The sequence below is a fragment of the Narcine bancroftii genome, chromosome 8, assembly GCF_036971445.1.
Source record: "Narcine bancroftii isolate sNarBan1 chromosome 8, sNarBan1.hap1, whole genome shotgun sequence".
Classification (NCBI taxonomy): domain Eukaryota; kingdom Metazoa; phylum Chordata; class Chondrichthyes; order Torpediniformes; family Narcinidae; genus Narcine; species Narcine bancroftii.
This window is the reverse complement of record NC_091476.1, coordinates 58,420,609-58,439,223: the sequence shown is the minus strand read 5'-3', so window position 1 is coordinate 58,439,223 and position 18,615 is coordinate 58,420,609. Positions and strand designations below refer to the sequence as shown.

Genomic DNA, 18,615 nt, shown 5'->3' with positions numbered 1-18,615 from the left:
GTTTATTTGCGGATGATGTTATAGTGTACTTAACAGAACCAGAACTATCAATAAAAGAATTATATAAGAAATTGAAGGAATATGGAGAAGTGTCGGGTTACAAGATAAACGAAAATAAAAGTGAAGCAATGCCTATGAATAATGCGGATTTCTCAAAATTTAAGAAGGAATCACCATTTAGATGGCAAATGCAAGCAATAAGATACCTAGGTGTACAAATAAACAAAAATCTCGGCCAACTATATAAACTCAATTATTATCCACTAATGAAAAAATTACAGGACGATTTAGAGCATTGGAAAGATTTACCACTAACACTAATAGGAAGGATAAACTGTATTAAAATGAACATTTTTCCAAGGATATTATACTTATTTCAGGCATTGGCAATACAACTGACAGAGAAATTCTTCAAGGAGTTAAAGAAAATAATAAGGAAATTTTTATGGAGAGGGGGGAAACCGAGGTTAGCACTAGATAAATTAACAGAATCGTATAAACAAGGATGCTTACAACTGCCAAACTTTAAAAATTATTATAGAGCCGCACAATTAAGATACCTATCAGATTTTTATCAAACAAGTGGCCAGATTGGATGAGATTAGAATTAGATAAAATAGGGGAAAAGATACCTGAGCACATATTATATAAATAGGATGAAAAATTGGTACAACATAGAAGTTCTCCAGTATTACATCATCTCCTCAATCAGATTGGGTCTTTATTCTTTGGAGCGTAGGAGGTTGAGAGGGGATTTCATAGAAGTATTTAAGATTATGAAAGGGATAGACAGAATGGATGTGGATAGACTATTTCCGTTAAGAGGAGGAAAGTTTAAAACAAGAGGACATGAGTTAAGAATTAAGGGGCAGAGGTTTAGAGGTAACATGAGGGGGAACTTCTTTACTCAGAGAGTGGTAGCTGTGTGGAATGATCTTCCGGGAGAAATAGTGGCGGCGGAGTCAATTGTATTATTTAAGAAAAGGTTGGACAGGTATATGGATGAGAAGAAGATGGAGGGTTATGGGCATTGTGCAGGGAGGTGGGATTAGAAAGGGGTGTTTTGTTCGGTGCGGACTAGAAGGGCCTAATGGCCTGTTTCCGTGCTGTAATTGTTATGTTATGTTATGTTATGTTATGTTAGAAAGAAATAAAACAAATTATCAATTACCAAAACTAATATTGACGCAAAACAAGTTACTCCCTTTTACAATAGATAACCTTTCCTTTAGAGAATGGGAAAAAAAAGGGATTAAAAGAATAGAAAATTGTTTTTCAGGAAATAGATTCTTATCCTTTGAACAAATGAAAGATAAGTAGAATATAACTCAAGATACAGCGCTGGCATATTATCAATTGAGATCCTACTTGAAGGATAAATTAGGAAGCAGCTTGAGTTTGCCAGAGGGAAGTAACCTCGAATATGTGATTACAGATACAATGATAATCAAAAGATTTATAACAAATATGTATATTAAACTGCAAGAAAAAGAGAATGAGGAAACAAATGGTAAAACTAAACAAAAATGGGAACAAGATTTAAATATAAAGATAAAAAAGGAAACATGGGAGAAGTTATGCTCCGGAACGATGAGACCTCAAAAGTTAAATAAATGGGACCCAACAGTATCTGATAGATGTTTTCGATGTAAAAAAGAAATGGGAACAACAATTCATGCAATCTGGACATGCGAGAAAGTAAAAAAATTTTGGGAAGATCTAAATCAGATATTAAATAAAATAACAGAAAACAATATACCAAAGAATCCAGAGATCTTCCTCCTAAGTAACATAAAAATCAAAGAATTTGGAATTGATTTGGAGGATGCACAAAAAAGATTTGTTAAGATAGCTCTAGCCGTAGCAAAATAATGTATTATGTCAACCTGGAAATTGGAAGATAATTTGAAAATACAACAATGGTATATAGAAATGAATAAATGTATTCCATTAGAAAAAATAACATATAGTTTAAGAAATAATATTGAAATATTCGAACAAATATGGGAGCCTTACATTAAATACAATAGCGAAAACCTACCGGGGACAATCATTACCTAAGTTAACGGAAGGAAAAGGAAATGAAAAGAATGGACTCAGTAGAATTTCTGGTGTATTTTTATTGAATGACAACATTGTCTGACTGGTTTAATGTATCCTAGATTGTATACCTTAAATGGACGGGAGGGGGGAGGTAGGGAGGGTGGGATGGGAGGAGGGAGGAGGGGGGGAAAAAAAGTCACTGTATATGTGTGAAAAGGAAAAAGTGTGTACCATGGTTAATGTGATTTATGGTGTGAAAAATAAAAAAAATTAAAAAAAAGAGAAAGTTTGTTTGGCCAGCAGTCCAGCTGTACAGCAGTAAAAATATTGTACAGAGTGCAGAGTTACGGAGAGTGGTCACTGAGACAGAGCAACGGCAACATCATTTTACCAGTGAGGGCCATTCAGAATGAAGGGAAAGAGATGGTCCTTGTATCTGGTGATGCATGATCACACATGTGAGAAGAGGCATGTGCTCTAATGTTTAACGCTACGAAAAAAAACTTCAGTCTTCCACAACATTAAACTTAGAGCAGGCAAAGGATTGCTGGAGGAACTCAACAGGCCAGACAGCATCCATGGTTAGAAATGATCAGTCAACGTTTCAGCTCGGGGACCCTTTATCTTGATAAAGGTGCTTGGAATAAATACAATTACTAATCAGTGGAACTAGATGCAAGTGGAGGTCACATAACATTAGAAACTCAATGTTCATACTGTTGAGTTTGAGGCTGTCCAGGAGGAATACAATGTGTTTTTCCTCCCTGAGACAATCAATGAGGCTGAGGACAGACAAGTCGCTGCAGGAATTGTTGGGGCGTGAGGGTTGTCTACAAGTGGTTCAGGTTTAAACCCAACACAGACTGCAGGTGTTCGATGATGTGATCTCCCAATCTGTGTTTGATCTCACCCATGTAGAGGAGGACAAACCGGGTACACCAGGTGCAAGTAGATCAGGTTGGACAGTGTGCAGCTAAATAAAGCTCTGCCTTATTGGGATGGTCTCTCTGTGGTCCTGGATGGAGGGGAGGGCAACAGCTAGAGTTAGGGTTAGGACAAGATTTACACTTTCTGCCAATACAGAAGGAAGTGACTGAGGGGGTGGTAGGTTAGGTGGGGAGTCTTGGCGAGGCTTACCCCTGTGAAAACGTAGAGGAGGAGATGTGGCTGGAGTGGGATTGCGCTGAAGGTGCTGGAAGTGTTGGAGAATGATGTGTGGGATGGGGAAGGCAGAAGGCCTCATTCTGCCTGGTGTGGGTGGTGAGGGAGTAATGGAGGAGGTTCTAGTCCGGCCAGGAAGGGAAGGGGGCATCTCCACATTTATTAAAGAAAGAGGGCATTTTGGGTGCCTTGCAGTGGAAAGGCCTCATCCTGGAAGAATTGCAAGGAAGGGAAGGTGTCCTTACAGAGATAGTGGGAAGAAGTGTAATCTAGGGAGGTGTGAGGGTCTGTGGGTTTGTAATAGATGTCAGTAGATAGTGGTCCCCAGGGAGGGAGGAGTCATAAATCGTCCAGGCTGTGAAATTGCCAAGTTCTGTATGGGTGCAGGATGTGGCACCAGTGCAGCCCTCCAAGAGCAGGTTTACCGAGGTCACTGTGTCTACAGATGGGGTCCCAGAGTGCGTTTTGAAAGGGTGGGCCAGAGGTAGTGGTGGGCCTGAGACCCGAGCGGTTTGTATGATGCTGGCTGTCACTCACATCTGATATCCTCTCCCATAGATTGTATACGACGAAGGGCCTCTCTACGTGTTCGCAAAGAACGAGGACGTGCGCAGGCAGTGGATAAAGGAGCTGAACAGCAGTTACGTGAAGCTGCTACCCCATCCCCCTCCATCGCGGGTCACCGCTCTCAGAAGGCTGGGACTGAACGAGCTTAGGCCAATGTGCTGGTTGTTGGGAACCCCTGAGTTCCAGGCACTGATATATCTGCCCCTCCACATCTCCTTTCTCTTCTCCCTCTCACCTGCCTCCACTTCTGAACTCTCACCTGTTGCCTGTCCTCCTCCGCTGCCCCTTCCTCCCTCCTCTCCCACTTTTCCCAGCTGCCTATTTTTTGCTTATACCTGACAAAGGGCCCAGGCCTGAAACGTTGGTTACCCTTTACTTCCAAGAGAACTGTGTGACCTGCTGAGTTTCTCCTGTACTTTTGTGTGCCACATTCGACCCCAGCATCTGCAAACTTTGCTGATACCTCCGGATTTTGTTCTGTCTGGACTCTCCAATGCCCTCGAGCTTCTGGGCTTGCCACCAGAAATAAGCCTCCTCTCCTCAACTATCGCCCCCTCCCTCTGTCTTCAGATGTTGTCCCTCTTCAGGAATCTTTCCACCGATTCATCCCAATCTCCCGACCCATTCGCAGCTGTAACTGGTGCACTAGGGAATTCTCTCATCTTGTTCCCTGTCACTGGGTTACCCACCCATGGCGCCAGAATGGTGGCCCAGATTCCCTGGCATGTCATTCTCCCAAACAGCAGTCACACACACACACACACACACACACACACACACACACACACACACACACACACACACACACACACACACACACACACACACACACACACACACACACACACACACACACACACACCTAGCAGTGGAGTCCCCTGATGTCCTGATATGCAATACACACCAATATTTAGACTGCAGGAGGGTTGAGAAGCTTAGATGTGCAGGGAGATGGCAAAAGGAATTTTAAGCAGAGAAGGGTGAGGCGATGCATTTGGGGAGATGTAACAAGGCAAGGGAAGATGATTGGCAGGGGAGGGGGAACAGAGGGACCTTAGATCCACAGATCTTTAAGGTAGCAGGACAGCCCTGTAGGAGGGAATCATAGAACCATAGAATGCTACAGCACAGCATTTAGCCCTTCTAATCTGTGCCAACTAACATTCTGTTAGTCCCATTCAAGATTCCAGATTCAATTTATTGTCATTGTAGTGAAACAGTCTCGTATTTGACAAAATTGTCTTTTGCCCTCTGTAAGGCAGACAGATTCGGCACTGGCAGAAATTGCCTGAAGCGCCTCTTACAGTCAGAGAAAGAGAAGCAAAAGCTAGTCCCCCCAGAGTCACTGAGTGTCCGAGGTTTCACCCCAAGTGCTCCCACAGCCACCGCAGTCCAAACCACTGGTGACCCGAGCTCCAGATTCAAACCTCCAACACGGTCAGGGACCCTTCTGTGCTCTCGGCACCTCCTCGCATCCCAATTCCGATATCTGGTTCCCCTTCAGCCAGTTTTGAGCTAGTCTCCAACAATCAGTCTCCCGACAGCAGTCTCCAGCAACCCCCAGCCTCCATGGGTTCCTTGCCTTGAATTGCCAGCAGCCCATCACATGCTGCAGAGCCCCTCTCTGGTCCCCACCATGGTCTGGATTGTCTCCTCTGCTTCTCCGATAGGGGATGGACCCCCCTTTTTCTGGTGCCTGGCTCCAGTCTTCAGGTACCCTGGAGTCTGCAACCCCTCATGGCCAGGAGTGCAGTACTGCCAGAGCTCACTTAGGCACTGCCATTTTGGGTCCAGACCACGCGGTTGCGGGATTTTAAATAAAACTATGTTCACTCCTTTAACGGGCCATTCAAAGCCTGTGTGGAGCTGGCAGCAGTTGACTGGGTGGGTGGATCGCATGGGAGCACTGCATGTCCCCGGGTCTGCACCAGTGGCAGCACTGCCATTTTTACATTCCATAACCCTCCAGGCCTCTCCTCACCACATTAGTTCCACACACCCACCACTCTCTGAGTGAAGAACATCTTCCTAATGTTCCCCCTAAACCTTTCCCCCTTCATTTTAAAACGATGGCCTCTCCTATTTATCTCCCCAATCTAAGTGGAAAAAGCCAACTCACATCCGTTCATTTTATACCTTTCATAATCTTGTAAACCTCCATCAAATATCCCCTTGTTCTTCTTCGCTCTAAGAAATAAAGTCCTAACCTGTTTAATCTTACCCTGTAACTCAACTCCTGAAAACCCGGCAACATCCTAGTAAAACTTCTCTCTTTCAATCTTATTGATATCCATCCTGCAGTTAGGCAACCAGAACTGCACACAATATTCCAAATCTGGCCTCACCAATGTCTTATACAAATGGACCATAACTCCCAACTCCTATACTCAATCCTTTTCATAAAGGTTAAGATGCCAAAAGCTTTCTTTACAACCCTGTCCACCTGCAACGCCATCTTCAGGGAACAATGTATCTGTATAGAGAGAGTGCAGAGAAGGTTCACGAGAATATTGACAGGATTTCAAGGTTTGAGTTACAGGGAAAGGTTGTGCAGACTAGGGCTTTTTTCTCTGGAGCGTAGAAGATTCAGGGGGGACTTGATAGAGGTGTTTAAGATTTTAAAAGGGACAGACAGAGTAAATGTGGATAGGCTTTTTCAATTAAGAGTGGGGGAGATTTAAACTAGAGGGCATGGTTTAAGATTGAAGGGGGAAAATTATAAGGGGAACATGAGGGGAAATTTCTTTATGCAAAGGGTGGTAGAGATGTGGAATGAGCTTCCGGAAGACGTGGTCGAGGCGGGATCATTGGTTACATTTAAGGATAGACTGGATAGTTACATGGAGAGGAGAGGACTGGAGGGGTATGGACCGGGTGCTGGTCAGTGGGACTAGGAGGGTGGGGATTTGTTACGGCATGGACTAGTAGGGCCGAACTGGCCTGTTCTGTGCTGTAAGTGGTTATATGGTTATATGATTATATGGTATTCCCAGATCCCTTTGTTCCTCCGCACTCCTCAGTGCCTGACCATTTACTGTGTCTGTCCTACCTTGGTTTGTCCTTCTTAAATGCTACATTCACAGAGAGGTGTTGAAAGAGGCTAGTGGGATGTTTTCCTGCATTAGCTGAGGTTAGGAGCTAGGAGGCTGTTCAGAAATGATGTACAGCCAGACCTCCACCAGGCCACTGCTCACCACATTATAGGGGAGAGGAGAGTGAATTGGAGAGGTGAGCAGTGGGTGATTCTTGTTCTACACAACTCCAAAGAGGGTTTGATCCCAATCTCTGGCACTATCTGTGTGGAGTCTGCACAATCTCCCTGTGACAGGGGGAAGGGTTCCTCCTGGTGCTCCCATATCCCAGATGGGTGGGTTGGGGGTTCGTGAGAGCAAGTAGGGCAATAAGATCCTGCATGGATTTGATGGGCTCAGTATTGTGGTCCTGATTTAAGATTCCCTGGAGTGGTAGTCGGTGTGATTGCCATTGTCAGCAGTGAGCAGTTATTAGGACCCAGCAACTTTGGATCATGTTCACCCATCAGAATATATCAATGCATTCCTTACTTCAATTGGGTGCAGGGGGTGTTGGTCACAGCACTGATGACTGGTGTCATTTTCAGAGGGTGTTATTGGGCGTTTCTCCCATGGAGTTGTACACAACAGAAACAGGCTTTTCAGCCCATCATGTGCATGCAAACCTTTCTGCTCCTCCCGTTTACCTGCATTAGGTCTTTGCCTTTCTATATCTTGCCTATCTATAAGTGTGTCCAACTGCTTCTGCACATAGTGATTGTTGTTGATTGCACCACCTTCTTTGAATTTCAGTTATCGACCATACTCACTCTGAGCAATGTACCCTTCAGATTTCTTCAAATTTCCTTCCTCTCTCTACTGTGTCCAGGCCTCCCGCAACCCACACACCTCTGTCAGGTCACCTTCCGTCTCTATCTTCCAGAGAGAACAGGCACAGCCTCTCCAATGTCTCCCTCACCTTGTCCCAGGCACCACTGTGGGGAGTCTCTCTGCACCCTCTCCAGTGCAACCATATCCTTCCTGCAGTGCAGAGACAAGAACTGCATGCAATATTCAATGTGCCGTTTTACCAGTGTTGTACCATATCTAATGTAAAAGCACAATGCAGGAGAAACTCAACAGGTCCAATGGTGGACTTTATAGAAAGATAAAGGTACTTAACCAACATTTCGGGCTTGAGCCCTTCATCAAAGTAATCGTCCCATATCTTTTGTGCTCTAACATATGAACCTATGTAGCTTGTTCACCTGTGTGGCCACTAGAGCTATCGAACACTTCAGCACAGAAACAGGCCCCTTCATCCCTTCTAATCTGTGCCAGACCATTTTTTTTTTTGCCTAGTTGCACTGACCTGCACTCACTCCATAGCCCTCACACCTCTCCCATCCATCTACCTATCCAAATTCTTCTTAAATATTGCGGGAAGTCTCGTTCCACACACCCACCATTCTCATGTTTCCCCGAAATTTTTCCCCTTTCACTCTTAACTTATGTCTTCTGGTTTGTATCTCACCTACCATCAGTGGAAAAAGCCTATCTACATTTACTCTGTTTAGCCCCCTCATAATCTTAATCACCTCTATCAAATCTCCCCTCATTATTCTATGCTCCAGTGAATAAAGTCCTAACTTGTTTAACCTTTCCGTTACTCAATTCCTGAAGTCTGGGCAACATCCTCGTAAATTTTCTCTACACTCTTTCTATCTTATTGATATCTTTCATGTAGTTAAGTGACCAAAACTGCACATAATACTCCAAATTTAGCCTCACCAATGTCTTATACATCCCAACTCCTGTACTCAATACTTTGAGTTATGAAGGCCAATATGCCAAAAACTGTCTTGATGACCCTGTCCACCTGTGATGCCACTTTGAAGGAATTATGTACCTGTATTCTCAGGTCCCTCTGTTCTATCAGGAACTTGAACTACAAGGTCTTGCCGTTCACCATTGTTGCTTCATGCCCTACCTTATATTGTTTGTCTTGCAGAAAGGCATCACCTCATTCTGGGTAATCACACCACATATTTATATATCTTTATGTTTATATTTGGAGATACAGAATGGTAGCAGGTCCTTCTGGCCCACAAGCCCAAATACACCCATGTGTCCAATTAACCTACTTATCCCGTACATCTTTGGAATGTGGGAAGAAACCAGAGAACTTGGAGGAAGCCCACTATATCCATGGGGAGATGGTACAAACTCCTTACAGACAGTGTAAGAAGTGAAGCCAGGTCACTTGCGCTGTAATGGTGTCTCACTAACCGCTACACTAACCATACTGCCCTGAATGGGGTGCAGGGTTCTGTGCAATCATGTGGAGCCTTCGAGGTAGGCTATGGGTGTGGTGTGAGACTCTTCCCTGTCCTGCCACATCTGGAACTGACTTCGTTCATGTCTTGTTTTCAGGAATTCGCTTCAATCAGGAGCTGATGCAGAAATACCACCCATGTTTCTGGATGGATGGCGAGTGGATGTGCTGTCAACAGTCAGCCAAGAATGCCCCTGGCTGCTGCATCCTCCAAACAAATTCATGTGAGAGCCTCCTTCGTTCTGGAAACATGGGAAAAATGCTTCTTCCTTTTCACCGTCTGCACCCGACATCAGTTGATCAAATCCCGAGTTCTCCCCACCACACCCCTCTGCTTTTCTGCCAGAGTTGTAGCTTGGGTTGTTGACAGGAGACGAGAACATTATCCTTTCTTGTTCCTCTTCATATCCAGAATTATCAGGCTTAACAATTGTACAATCTCCTCGTTGTCCCTGGTCATAGCCATATCCAGATTCATGGTCATGTTTCCACCCCTGGTGAGTCCTGGGGTGGAGGTGGGCAAGAAACAATGAGTCCAGCAGGGTATTCCTGTTTGTTGATCTTGTCTGAGGGCAAGAAAGACATGGTATGGGTTCACGGCCATCAAGGTGAAGGCTGTGGAGGGGAGATCTCCTGCCATAATGGAATGGGATTCAGTGGCTGGATGTTAAGTTGGTGAGGTTGTAGTCCAAGAGTAGGTACGAGGAGGTGGTCTGAGCCCTGCTCCCTGGACTTGGTAATGTGTAAGTCAATCAGTCAAACCACGACAGAACCCCTCTTGTCTGGGTTTGTTGATGAAATCTTCCTCCCTTGTTGTCACCACTGGTGTGAGGCCCCCTGATGAAATCAGCTGCTCTACACTGATCAGGGATCTGCTTGTCCATCTATGTGCTGAGCTCCTTCCCAATCGATATTCTTTATGCTGGCTAGTTTAATATCCAAGTTGAGGAGCCTATTTACCTCAGTATCCATCCAATCAATAGCAATCTCCATCTGCGTGCCTAACACAACCATGCTGGAAAAACTCAACAGGTCAGGCAGCATCCACAGGAAGTAAAGGGTCACCAATATTTTGGCCTGAGCACTTCATAAGGAATAATTTGTGTATTCACGACCCCATCATCTACAGATTTTTTTTTCAACTGCGTATCTTTACCTGGGGAAGATTGTAAACTAGTCACTGATTTAAATTCCTGTTTAAATTACTAATGACCACTGGAGTGTGATGCTGGGCCTAATGTATGCACCTTCTCAGTGAGGGAGAGAGAGGAAGGGAAAGAGAGAGGGGAGAAAGGGAGGTAGAGGGAGGGAGGTGTGTGTGTGTGTGTGTGTGTGTGTGTGTGTGTGTGTGTGTGTGTGTGTGTGTGTGTGTGTGTGTGTGTGTGTGTGTGTGTGTGTGTGTGTGTGTGTGTGGAGGGAGAGAGAGAGAAAGAAAAGGCAGTCATAGGCCAACCCTGTCTTCACCATCGTCAAGAGAAGTGTTTCTCCCTGTAACTCACTAACAGGCACTGGGCAAACATTAGAGTCAGGGTGGGTGTGGTTTCATCATTTCCTTGCAGCCAGCAGGGATGTTGGAACTGTCCAGGATGGGGTGGTCCTGCTGGTTGGGGGAACTTAGCTCTGAGGAGGCTGGGCCCCTAGGGTGTCGGATTTCTCAGCCTTGGATACCTGTTCATGTTCCTCGTGCGTTGATCCTGAGGCATGTGGGGGGTTGTCACACTGTCCAAGAGGCACAGAACAAGAAGCAGGCCCTTCGGCCCTCTGAGACTGTGCTGAACACCCATTATCACAAATTCCCCCCCCCCCCCCACCGCCATGTTCTCATTAATGGCTTCTACCCCTCACCCACACACTGCAGGGTTAGGGTTAGGGTTAGGCAGAGGGCGAAACAATGAGCTGGGCATCATCCATAAAAACCATTGACCTGACAGCACTGAAAACAAGCCACTGAAAACATTATACTGCTAGTCCCACTGTCCTGCACCCTGTACCTAACCCTCCAAAACTCTCCCATCCATGTATCTATCCAATTTATTCTTAAAACCTACAAGTGAGCCCACATATACATGTCAGAAGATAACTTGTCCCACACTCCCACCAGTGAGTGAATAACTTTCCCCTAATGTTCCCCTTTCAGCTCTTATATTTATACCTCACTCTCAGCAGAAAAATCCAATTACCATCCTCTTTCTTCTCCTCTCCTAATCTTGTTAACCTCAACTGCACACAATATTCCAAATTTGGCCTCACCAATGTCTGAAACAATTTCAACATAACATCCCAGTACTTTGATTTATGAAGGCTAAGATGCCAAAAGCTTTCTTTACAACCCTGTAGAGGGAAAAAGTATCTATTCCCAGATCAGTGCTCCTCTGCACTCTTACATTCCCGACCACATACTCATGACTCTGCATGTCCTACCTTGGTTGTCCATTCCAAAATGCATCACCTCACACTTGTCTGCATTAAACTCCATCTGCCATTTTTAGCACATTCTCCCAGTTGGTCCAGGACACTCTGGAAGCTTTGAAAATCTTCCTTGATGTCTGTCATCAGCAAACTTGTTGATTTAATTCACCACATTATCATACAGATCAATGATATTGGCAATAAACAAGCAGTGTCCCAACACAGATCCCCAAGGCACCCCAATAAATTACAGGCCTCCAGTCTGAGAAGCAGCCATCCACTATTCATTGTCTTCTCCCACACAACCGATTTTGAATCCAGTTTACAACCTCTCCACAGATACCTAATGTCTCAACCTTCTGAAAGTAACCTCCCATGTAGGACTTGTCAAAGCCTTACTAACGTCCATGCAGACAACATCCACAACCTTTCCTTCATTTACCTCAGATCTTTCCTGTCAGTTCTTGACCAAACCTGCACAAAATCCTACCCATCTGGCCTTAATGTCTTGTACAACTTCACTCTGACCTCACCTTCCACGCTTGGTACATTCAATTGTCTGTGCGATTGTGTCTGATTGTCTTTATGACCCAGCTGCTTGTGACATGACTCCAAGAGAAATTTGTCCCATGTAACATCTGGGCATCCCAGGAGTGTTTGCCTGTTGGGGCACAGTGCAGGTCTGTGACAGACTCTCCCTGTCACTGTCTGGGAGCAAGATGCTGGCTGGGAATTCCCACGGAGCTGAGAGGGCAAATGGTGGGGGGAGGGGGGTGGTTCAGTAATATATTGAGGGTGGAGAACTCCCCCTGCAGCATCAAGGCTCAGGAGTGCCTTTGGATGGGGAGGGGAGTGTCTTCAGGGAAGGGACTAAACAACACACTCATCTCAACATTTTGTTTGCAGTTCCCCCAATAGGAAACTCCCGGCGGAAATCTAGGAAGCCTCTCCCTCCAACTCCGGATGAAAACAAACAGGTCAGTGAAGAAGCTTTGGAATTCCTCATCACACCTCTGTCCCCACATATCTTGATTCCTCTCTGGACCATAGCTCTGCCTTAACCACCTCCTTTCCATCACTCCATCGTCTTCTCTTCACACTGCCCCCCCCTTCACCCCCACTCCACTCCAACCGTTCCTGTCTCTCCCTCCAATTTCACCCAACTCACCTTTCCATTTGTCTCTCCCCCTCATCCCCTTTCTGATCTCGTTCTCCTCTTATTCCTTTTGTTTAGCCACTCTCCAATATCAGCTCCTCACCCTCTTGCTCACTCCCATCTCTTACCCATCTTCTCCCTTCTCTCCTCCTGCATCTCCACCTTGTCTCTCCCATGGTCAATCTCCCCACTGTCTCTTTTCCATCACCTTTATATCTCCATTTCCTTCTCTCTTTTTCTATCTCTCCCTCACCCTCCATCTCTCACTACCACTCCCTCTCCCACCCTCCCTCCCTTTCTCTCCCTTGCTCTCCTACTTTCACTTTCCCCCATCTTCCTCTCGCTCTCTGCTTCCCCTCCCCAGGACCCATCCTTGTGTGGGGTCATAATCCCTCCTGGAGGTAGTGGAGTAATAACCTCTCCCCAAAATGGGTTCAGTTACGTTCTCTCTCGCAGATAGGTGGAATGAGAACCCCCAGAGTTGGGTGGTGTCATGGACCCTCCTGGTGGGTGGGGTCCAGCCCATCCCAGAGGAGGGTGGGTTTATGACCTCCTCCCCTGCCTGCTCCTTCTGTACTTGATACGGCAGGTGAATGCCACCTCCCTGTGTGCCGGTCCCGGAGAGGGGTCCTGCATGAGCACATTATCGGAAGGGGACTGACCAGTTGCGAGCTGGCCGCTGCTTGCTTACTAGTCTGGGGAGGCTCATCACCAACCGGTTACTCTATCCTGCAGCCGGTGAAACGGGCCCCAGTTCCTCAGCCAGGCCTCGCGACGAAGATGGTGGTGGCTCTGTACGATTACCAGGTCATGAACCCAGATGACCTCCCATTGCGGAGAGACGAAGAGTACCTGGTGCTAGACCACGGCGACCAGAACTGGTGGCGGGCGAGGGACGCACACGGGTGGGTGTGGGGTTGGGCACGGGTCCTGGAAACATGCACGGGTGGGTGTGGGGGTCGGGCATGGATTCGGGGAACATGCACAGGTGAGTGTGGGGGTCGGGCACAGGTCTGGGGAATGTGCATGGGTGGATGTGGGTCAGGCATGGGTACGAGGAATGTGCATGGGTGGGTGTGGCAATCAGCCATGGGTCCATGGAATGTGCTTGGGTGGGTTTGGGGATCGGGCACAGGTCTGGGGAATGTGCACGGGTCAGTGTGGGGGTCAGACACATGTCCTGGGAATGTGCATGGGTGGGTGTGGTCTCCACATGGGTCCAGGGAACATGCCTGAGTGGGTGTGGGGGTTGAGCACAGGTCCAGGGAATGCTCATGCATGGGTGTGTGGGTTCGGGCATGAGTCCGGGGAATTTGCATGGGTGGGTGTGGGGGTCAGGCACATATCCTGGGAATGTGTATGGGTGGGTGTGGGGGTTAGGTACATGTCCAGGGAACCTGCACAGGTGGGTGTGGTCTCTGGATGGGTCTAGTGAACGTGCACAGGTGGGTGTGGTCTCTGCATGGGTCTAGTGAACGTGCACAGGTGGGTGTGGGGGTCGGGCACGGGTCCAGAGAATGCTCATGCATGGGTGTGTGGGGTCGGACATGGGTGGGAGAGGGGTTGGACATGGGTCCAGGGAATGCTCATGCATGGGTGTGTGGGGTCGGACCTGGGTGGGAGAGGGGTTGGACATGGGTCCAGGGAATGCTCATGCATGGGTGTGGGGGTCGAACACTGGTCCAGGGAATGCTCATGCATGGGTGTGTGGGGTCGGGCACGGGTGGGTGTGGGGGTCGAAAACTGGTCCAGGGAATGCTCATGCATGGGTGTGTGGGGTTGGGCATGGTTGGGTGTTGGGGTCAGGCACAAGTCCTGGGAATGTGCATGGGTGGGTGTGGGGTTGGGAACATGTATGGGTGGGTGTGGGGTTCAGCATGGGTCCAGGGAATGCGCACGGGTGGATGTGGTCTGCGCAGTGGGTACTTCAGGGGGCCTGGGGGAAGCACAGTGTGAGTGTGATCTCCTACGTGGCCTGTGCACAGGTCGGGGGTGGAGGGAGGGGGGAGGCCAACAGGCGACAGTGCCCAGTGGAGGTGTGAAGGGACCAACATTCTACCAGCTCGTGAAATGAAGGAGGGGCTAGCAGGAGGGCAGTTGAATAGGTATTGGGGTTTGGGGTTATGGGAGTCTTGTTGCGATTAGAGGTCACATGGGATTGGGGTCAGAGGGAGATTGGGGTCACAAGGAGATTGGGGTCATGAAGTATTGTGGAGGTCACAGGGGCATAGGGGGGTTGGGGCACAGGGAATTGAGGTCATGAGGGGTTGGCATCATAGGGATTGGGGGCCACAGGATTTGGGGTCATGGGGAATTGGGGGTCATTGAGGGCTTGGGATCATTAGAGGATTAGGGTCATGGGTGATTGAGGGGGTCACAGGGAGATTGGAGTGATGGGAGAATTGAGGTCACAGTGGGATTGGGGCCATGGGGGATTTGGGTGTCAGAGAGAGATTGGGGCTATGGGGATCAGAGGTGAGAAGTAAGGGTTGGCTGGGCTGGACTGACCGCTTGCTATCTCTGTTCTGCAGGAGGGAAGGTTTCATCCCCAGTAACTATGTGGTGGAGTCCAGAAACCAGCTGGAAGCCTACGAGTAAGTGGTGCTGAATCAGCAGTTTGGGACAGCCCCAGAAAACCCAATATGACGAGGAGATGGTCCTTACCCCAGTAATGTGAGAGTCCCATACCCATACAATCCCACCTATGAGAGACCCGCACCCCCACAGTCTCACACATGGGAGTCCCGTACACCCACAGTCCCACCTATAGGAGTCCCATAACCCTAAAGTCCCACCCATGGGAGTACCCACAGTTCCAGCCATGAGAGTCCCGCACCCCCACAGGCCCATCAGTAGGAGTAATATACCCCCAGAATTCCACCCATGTGAGTACTGCACCCCACAGTCACACCCATTGGAGTCACACACCACCATAGTCCCACCCATGGGAGTCCCACACATCCACAGTCCCACCCATGGGAGTATAACACCACCACAGTCCCACACATAGGTGTACAGCATCCCCCAGGACAGTTCTTCTGACTGTAGCGCACCACAGTACATCACAATCTGACAGTAAGTCCATTCTGTCTGTACCATATCTCGAAAGTCAACCTCTGTTTATATCATACCCCTACAATTCAAACTCTGTCTCTATTGTACCCCCATGGTTCGATCTCTCTGTCTACTGTTACCCCATAGTAAATCCACTCTGTCTGCTACATACACTAACAGTACAACCTCTGTCTGTACTGTACCACCACAGTACAAATTGTCTGTATCGTACCCCCATAGTTCAACCTGTCTGTATCATATCACCACAGTTCAACCTTTGTCTGTATTGTACCCCCACAGTTCAACCTCTGTCTGTAACGTATCCCCACAGTTCAACCACTGTCTGTACCGTACTCCCACAGTTCAACCTCTGTATGTATTTTACCCCCACAGTTCAACCTCTGTCTGTACCGTATCCCCACAGTTCATCCTCTGTTTGTATTGTACCCGCACAGTTCAACCTCTGTGTCTGTACCATACCCACACAGTTCAACATCTGTCTGTACCATATCACCACATTCCAACTTCTGTCTGTACCGTATTCCCACAGTTCAACCTCTGTCTGTTCCATTCACTCACAGTTCAACCTCTGTATGTACCGTATCCCCACAGTTCACCTCTGTCTGTTCCATATCCCCACAGTTCAGCCTCTGTCTGTTCCATTCACCCACAGTTCAACCTCTGTATGTATTTTACCCCCACAGTTCAACCTGTCTGTACCGTATCCCCACAGTTCATCCTCTGTTTGTATTGTACCCCCACAGTTCAACCTCTGTCTGTACCATACCCACACAGTTCAACATCTGTCTGTACCGTATCTCCACAGTTCAACCTCTGTCTGTACCATTATCACCACATTTCAACTTCTGTCTGTACCATATCCCCCACAGTTCAACCTCTGTCTGTATCGTTCACCTACAGTTCAACCAGTTTGTTCCGTATCCCACAGTTCAACCTCTATCTGTTCCATTCACCCACATTTCAACCTGTCTGTATTGTATCCCCACAGTTCAGCCTCTGTCTGTTCCATTCATTCACAGTTCAACATCTGTCTATACCGTTCACCCACAGTTCAACCTGTTTGTTCCGTATCCTCACAGTTCAGCTTCTGTCTGTACCATTTCACCACAGTTCAACCTCTGTCTGTACCGTATCCCCACAGTTCAGCCTCTGTCTGTTCCATTCACCCACAGTTCAACCTCTGTCTGTTCCGTTCAACCACAGTTCAACATTTATCTATACCATATCACCACATTTCAACTTCTGTCTGTACCGTATCCCCACAGTTCAACCTCTGTCTGTACTGTATCTCCACAGTTCAGCCTGACTGCTCCGTTCAACCACATTTCAACCTCTGTCTGTACCATATCCCCCACAGTTCACCCTCTGTCTGTTCAATTCAACCACAATTCAATCTCTGTCTGTACAGTACCTCCACAGTTCAACCTGTCTGCACCATATCCCTACAGTTTACCCACTGTCTGTCCCGAACCACACAGTTCCACCCATGGGAGTCTCGCACCTCCAGAGTTCTTCTGTCTGTACTGCCCTTCTCAATTCCACCACTCTTGACTGTGCCCCATTTCTATAGTACTGATTGTACTGCTCACCTACAATACACACTCCTACTGTACCACACCCCCACAATACACTCTCCTACTGTACCACTCCTCCACAGTACACCCTCTGACTATACCCTACCCCCACAGATAATTTCTGATTGAGCTTACTCCCCTTGTGTCAGTCTTGGTGATGTGTGCTCATGGAGAGGGTTTAACTCCATGGACCCATGACTTAGGTACTTCTGTGATGTGACCATAACCTGGGATCCTCTGGGGCTGGGGACTCTCTAGATGAGTTTCTCCCCACTCCTCCCCAGAGCATCCTTGTGGTGTAGGTTGGGGTGGACTGGCAGTGCCAGCAGATGTGGACAATCTATTTACACTTGCTCCTTCTTTGCAGATGGTACAATAAAGAAATTACTCGGAGTAAAGCAGAGGAGCTTCTGAAACAGGAGGTAAAACTTGCGCCCCCAGGAGAACCATCTGCACACACAGAGAGTACTGCCTATTCTCCTACCAGCCTCTCCAGGGTTGGAAGCCTTGGCTGAGACTACCTCTGTATAGTCGTTATCCCATCAGGCTCTTCCAGATCTGGATGCCTGGACCTCTCATCTCCCGTCTCTCCCAAGGCAGGACATCCGACTGGGTGTCCCTCTGCCTGGCCGTTGTCCCATCAAACTCTCCCAGGGCTGAATGCCTCTGTTGGGAGTTCCCACACTAAAGGCTTGTGTGGAAGATCCACAACTATGCTGCTTTAATTTGGGTTACCAGCATCCAGGTTGGTGAATTCCTGCTGGGATTCCTCTGGCAGGGCCAGTTAATGCGACTATGCTGCTGCTTGGAAGTGGCTGTGGTGTTAGGACTGTGGTTGGCCTCAGTCATCCATGCACACCTTGCTGAGGATGGAGCATCCTGACCATGTTCCAGCTCCTGAGCCGAGAACGTAGTCCATGCTCCCTCCAATTTGCCTAACTTCTTGCTTCCTGGTGTGATGTTGAGCCCAGTTGCCATGGTGAGAACCAAAGTAAAATGGAAGAATAACACCGTATCCTGCCTGAATAACAGGTCAGACCGGATCCTTGTAGAGAGATGGTCAGTGTTTCCAGTCAGGTCCCTTCATCAAGCTTTAACATTGAATTTTCCAAGTCGAGCGAACCGCATCCTGATCCAGTTCCACTGTTTCCATCTCTCCTTCACCTTCTCTCTCACACCTCCCACCTACTGGCATCCCCAGTCTTCTTCCCACCTCTCTCTCCATCTCCCCCACCTTTCTCTGTCCAGTACCATCACTTCTTGGACCCACCCCATTCCCTTCAT

The 18,615-nt window shown here is 47.6% G+C and overlaps 1 protein-coding gene across 4 annotated transcripts in view; it reads left to right on the top strand.

Moving 5' to 3' along the window:
• The window catches only part of btk (Bruton agammaglobulinemia tyrosine kinase), a 181,315-nt gene that overhangs the window by 79,855 nt on the left and 82,845 nt on the right, over window positions 1–18,615 (top strand). For all 4 annotated transcript variants that reach the window (XM_069893797.1, XM_069893798.1, XM_069893796.1 and 1 more), the window contains 6 exons: window positions 3,763–3,844; window positions 9,216–9,341; window positions 12,433–12,503; window positions 13,418–13,587; window positions 15,214–15,276; window positions 17,699–17,753. In XM_069893797.1, the coding sequence (XP_069749898.1) occupies window positions 3,763–3,844; window positions 9,216–9,341; window positions 12,433–12,503; window positions 13,418–13,587; window positions 15,214–15,276; window positions 17,699–17,753 (567 nt within the window). The remainder of the gene's footprint in view (window positions 1–3,762; window positions 3,845–9,215; window positions 9,342–12,432; window positions 12,504–13,417; window positions 13,588–15,213; window positions 15,277–17,698; window positions 17,754–18,615) is intronic.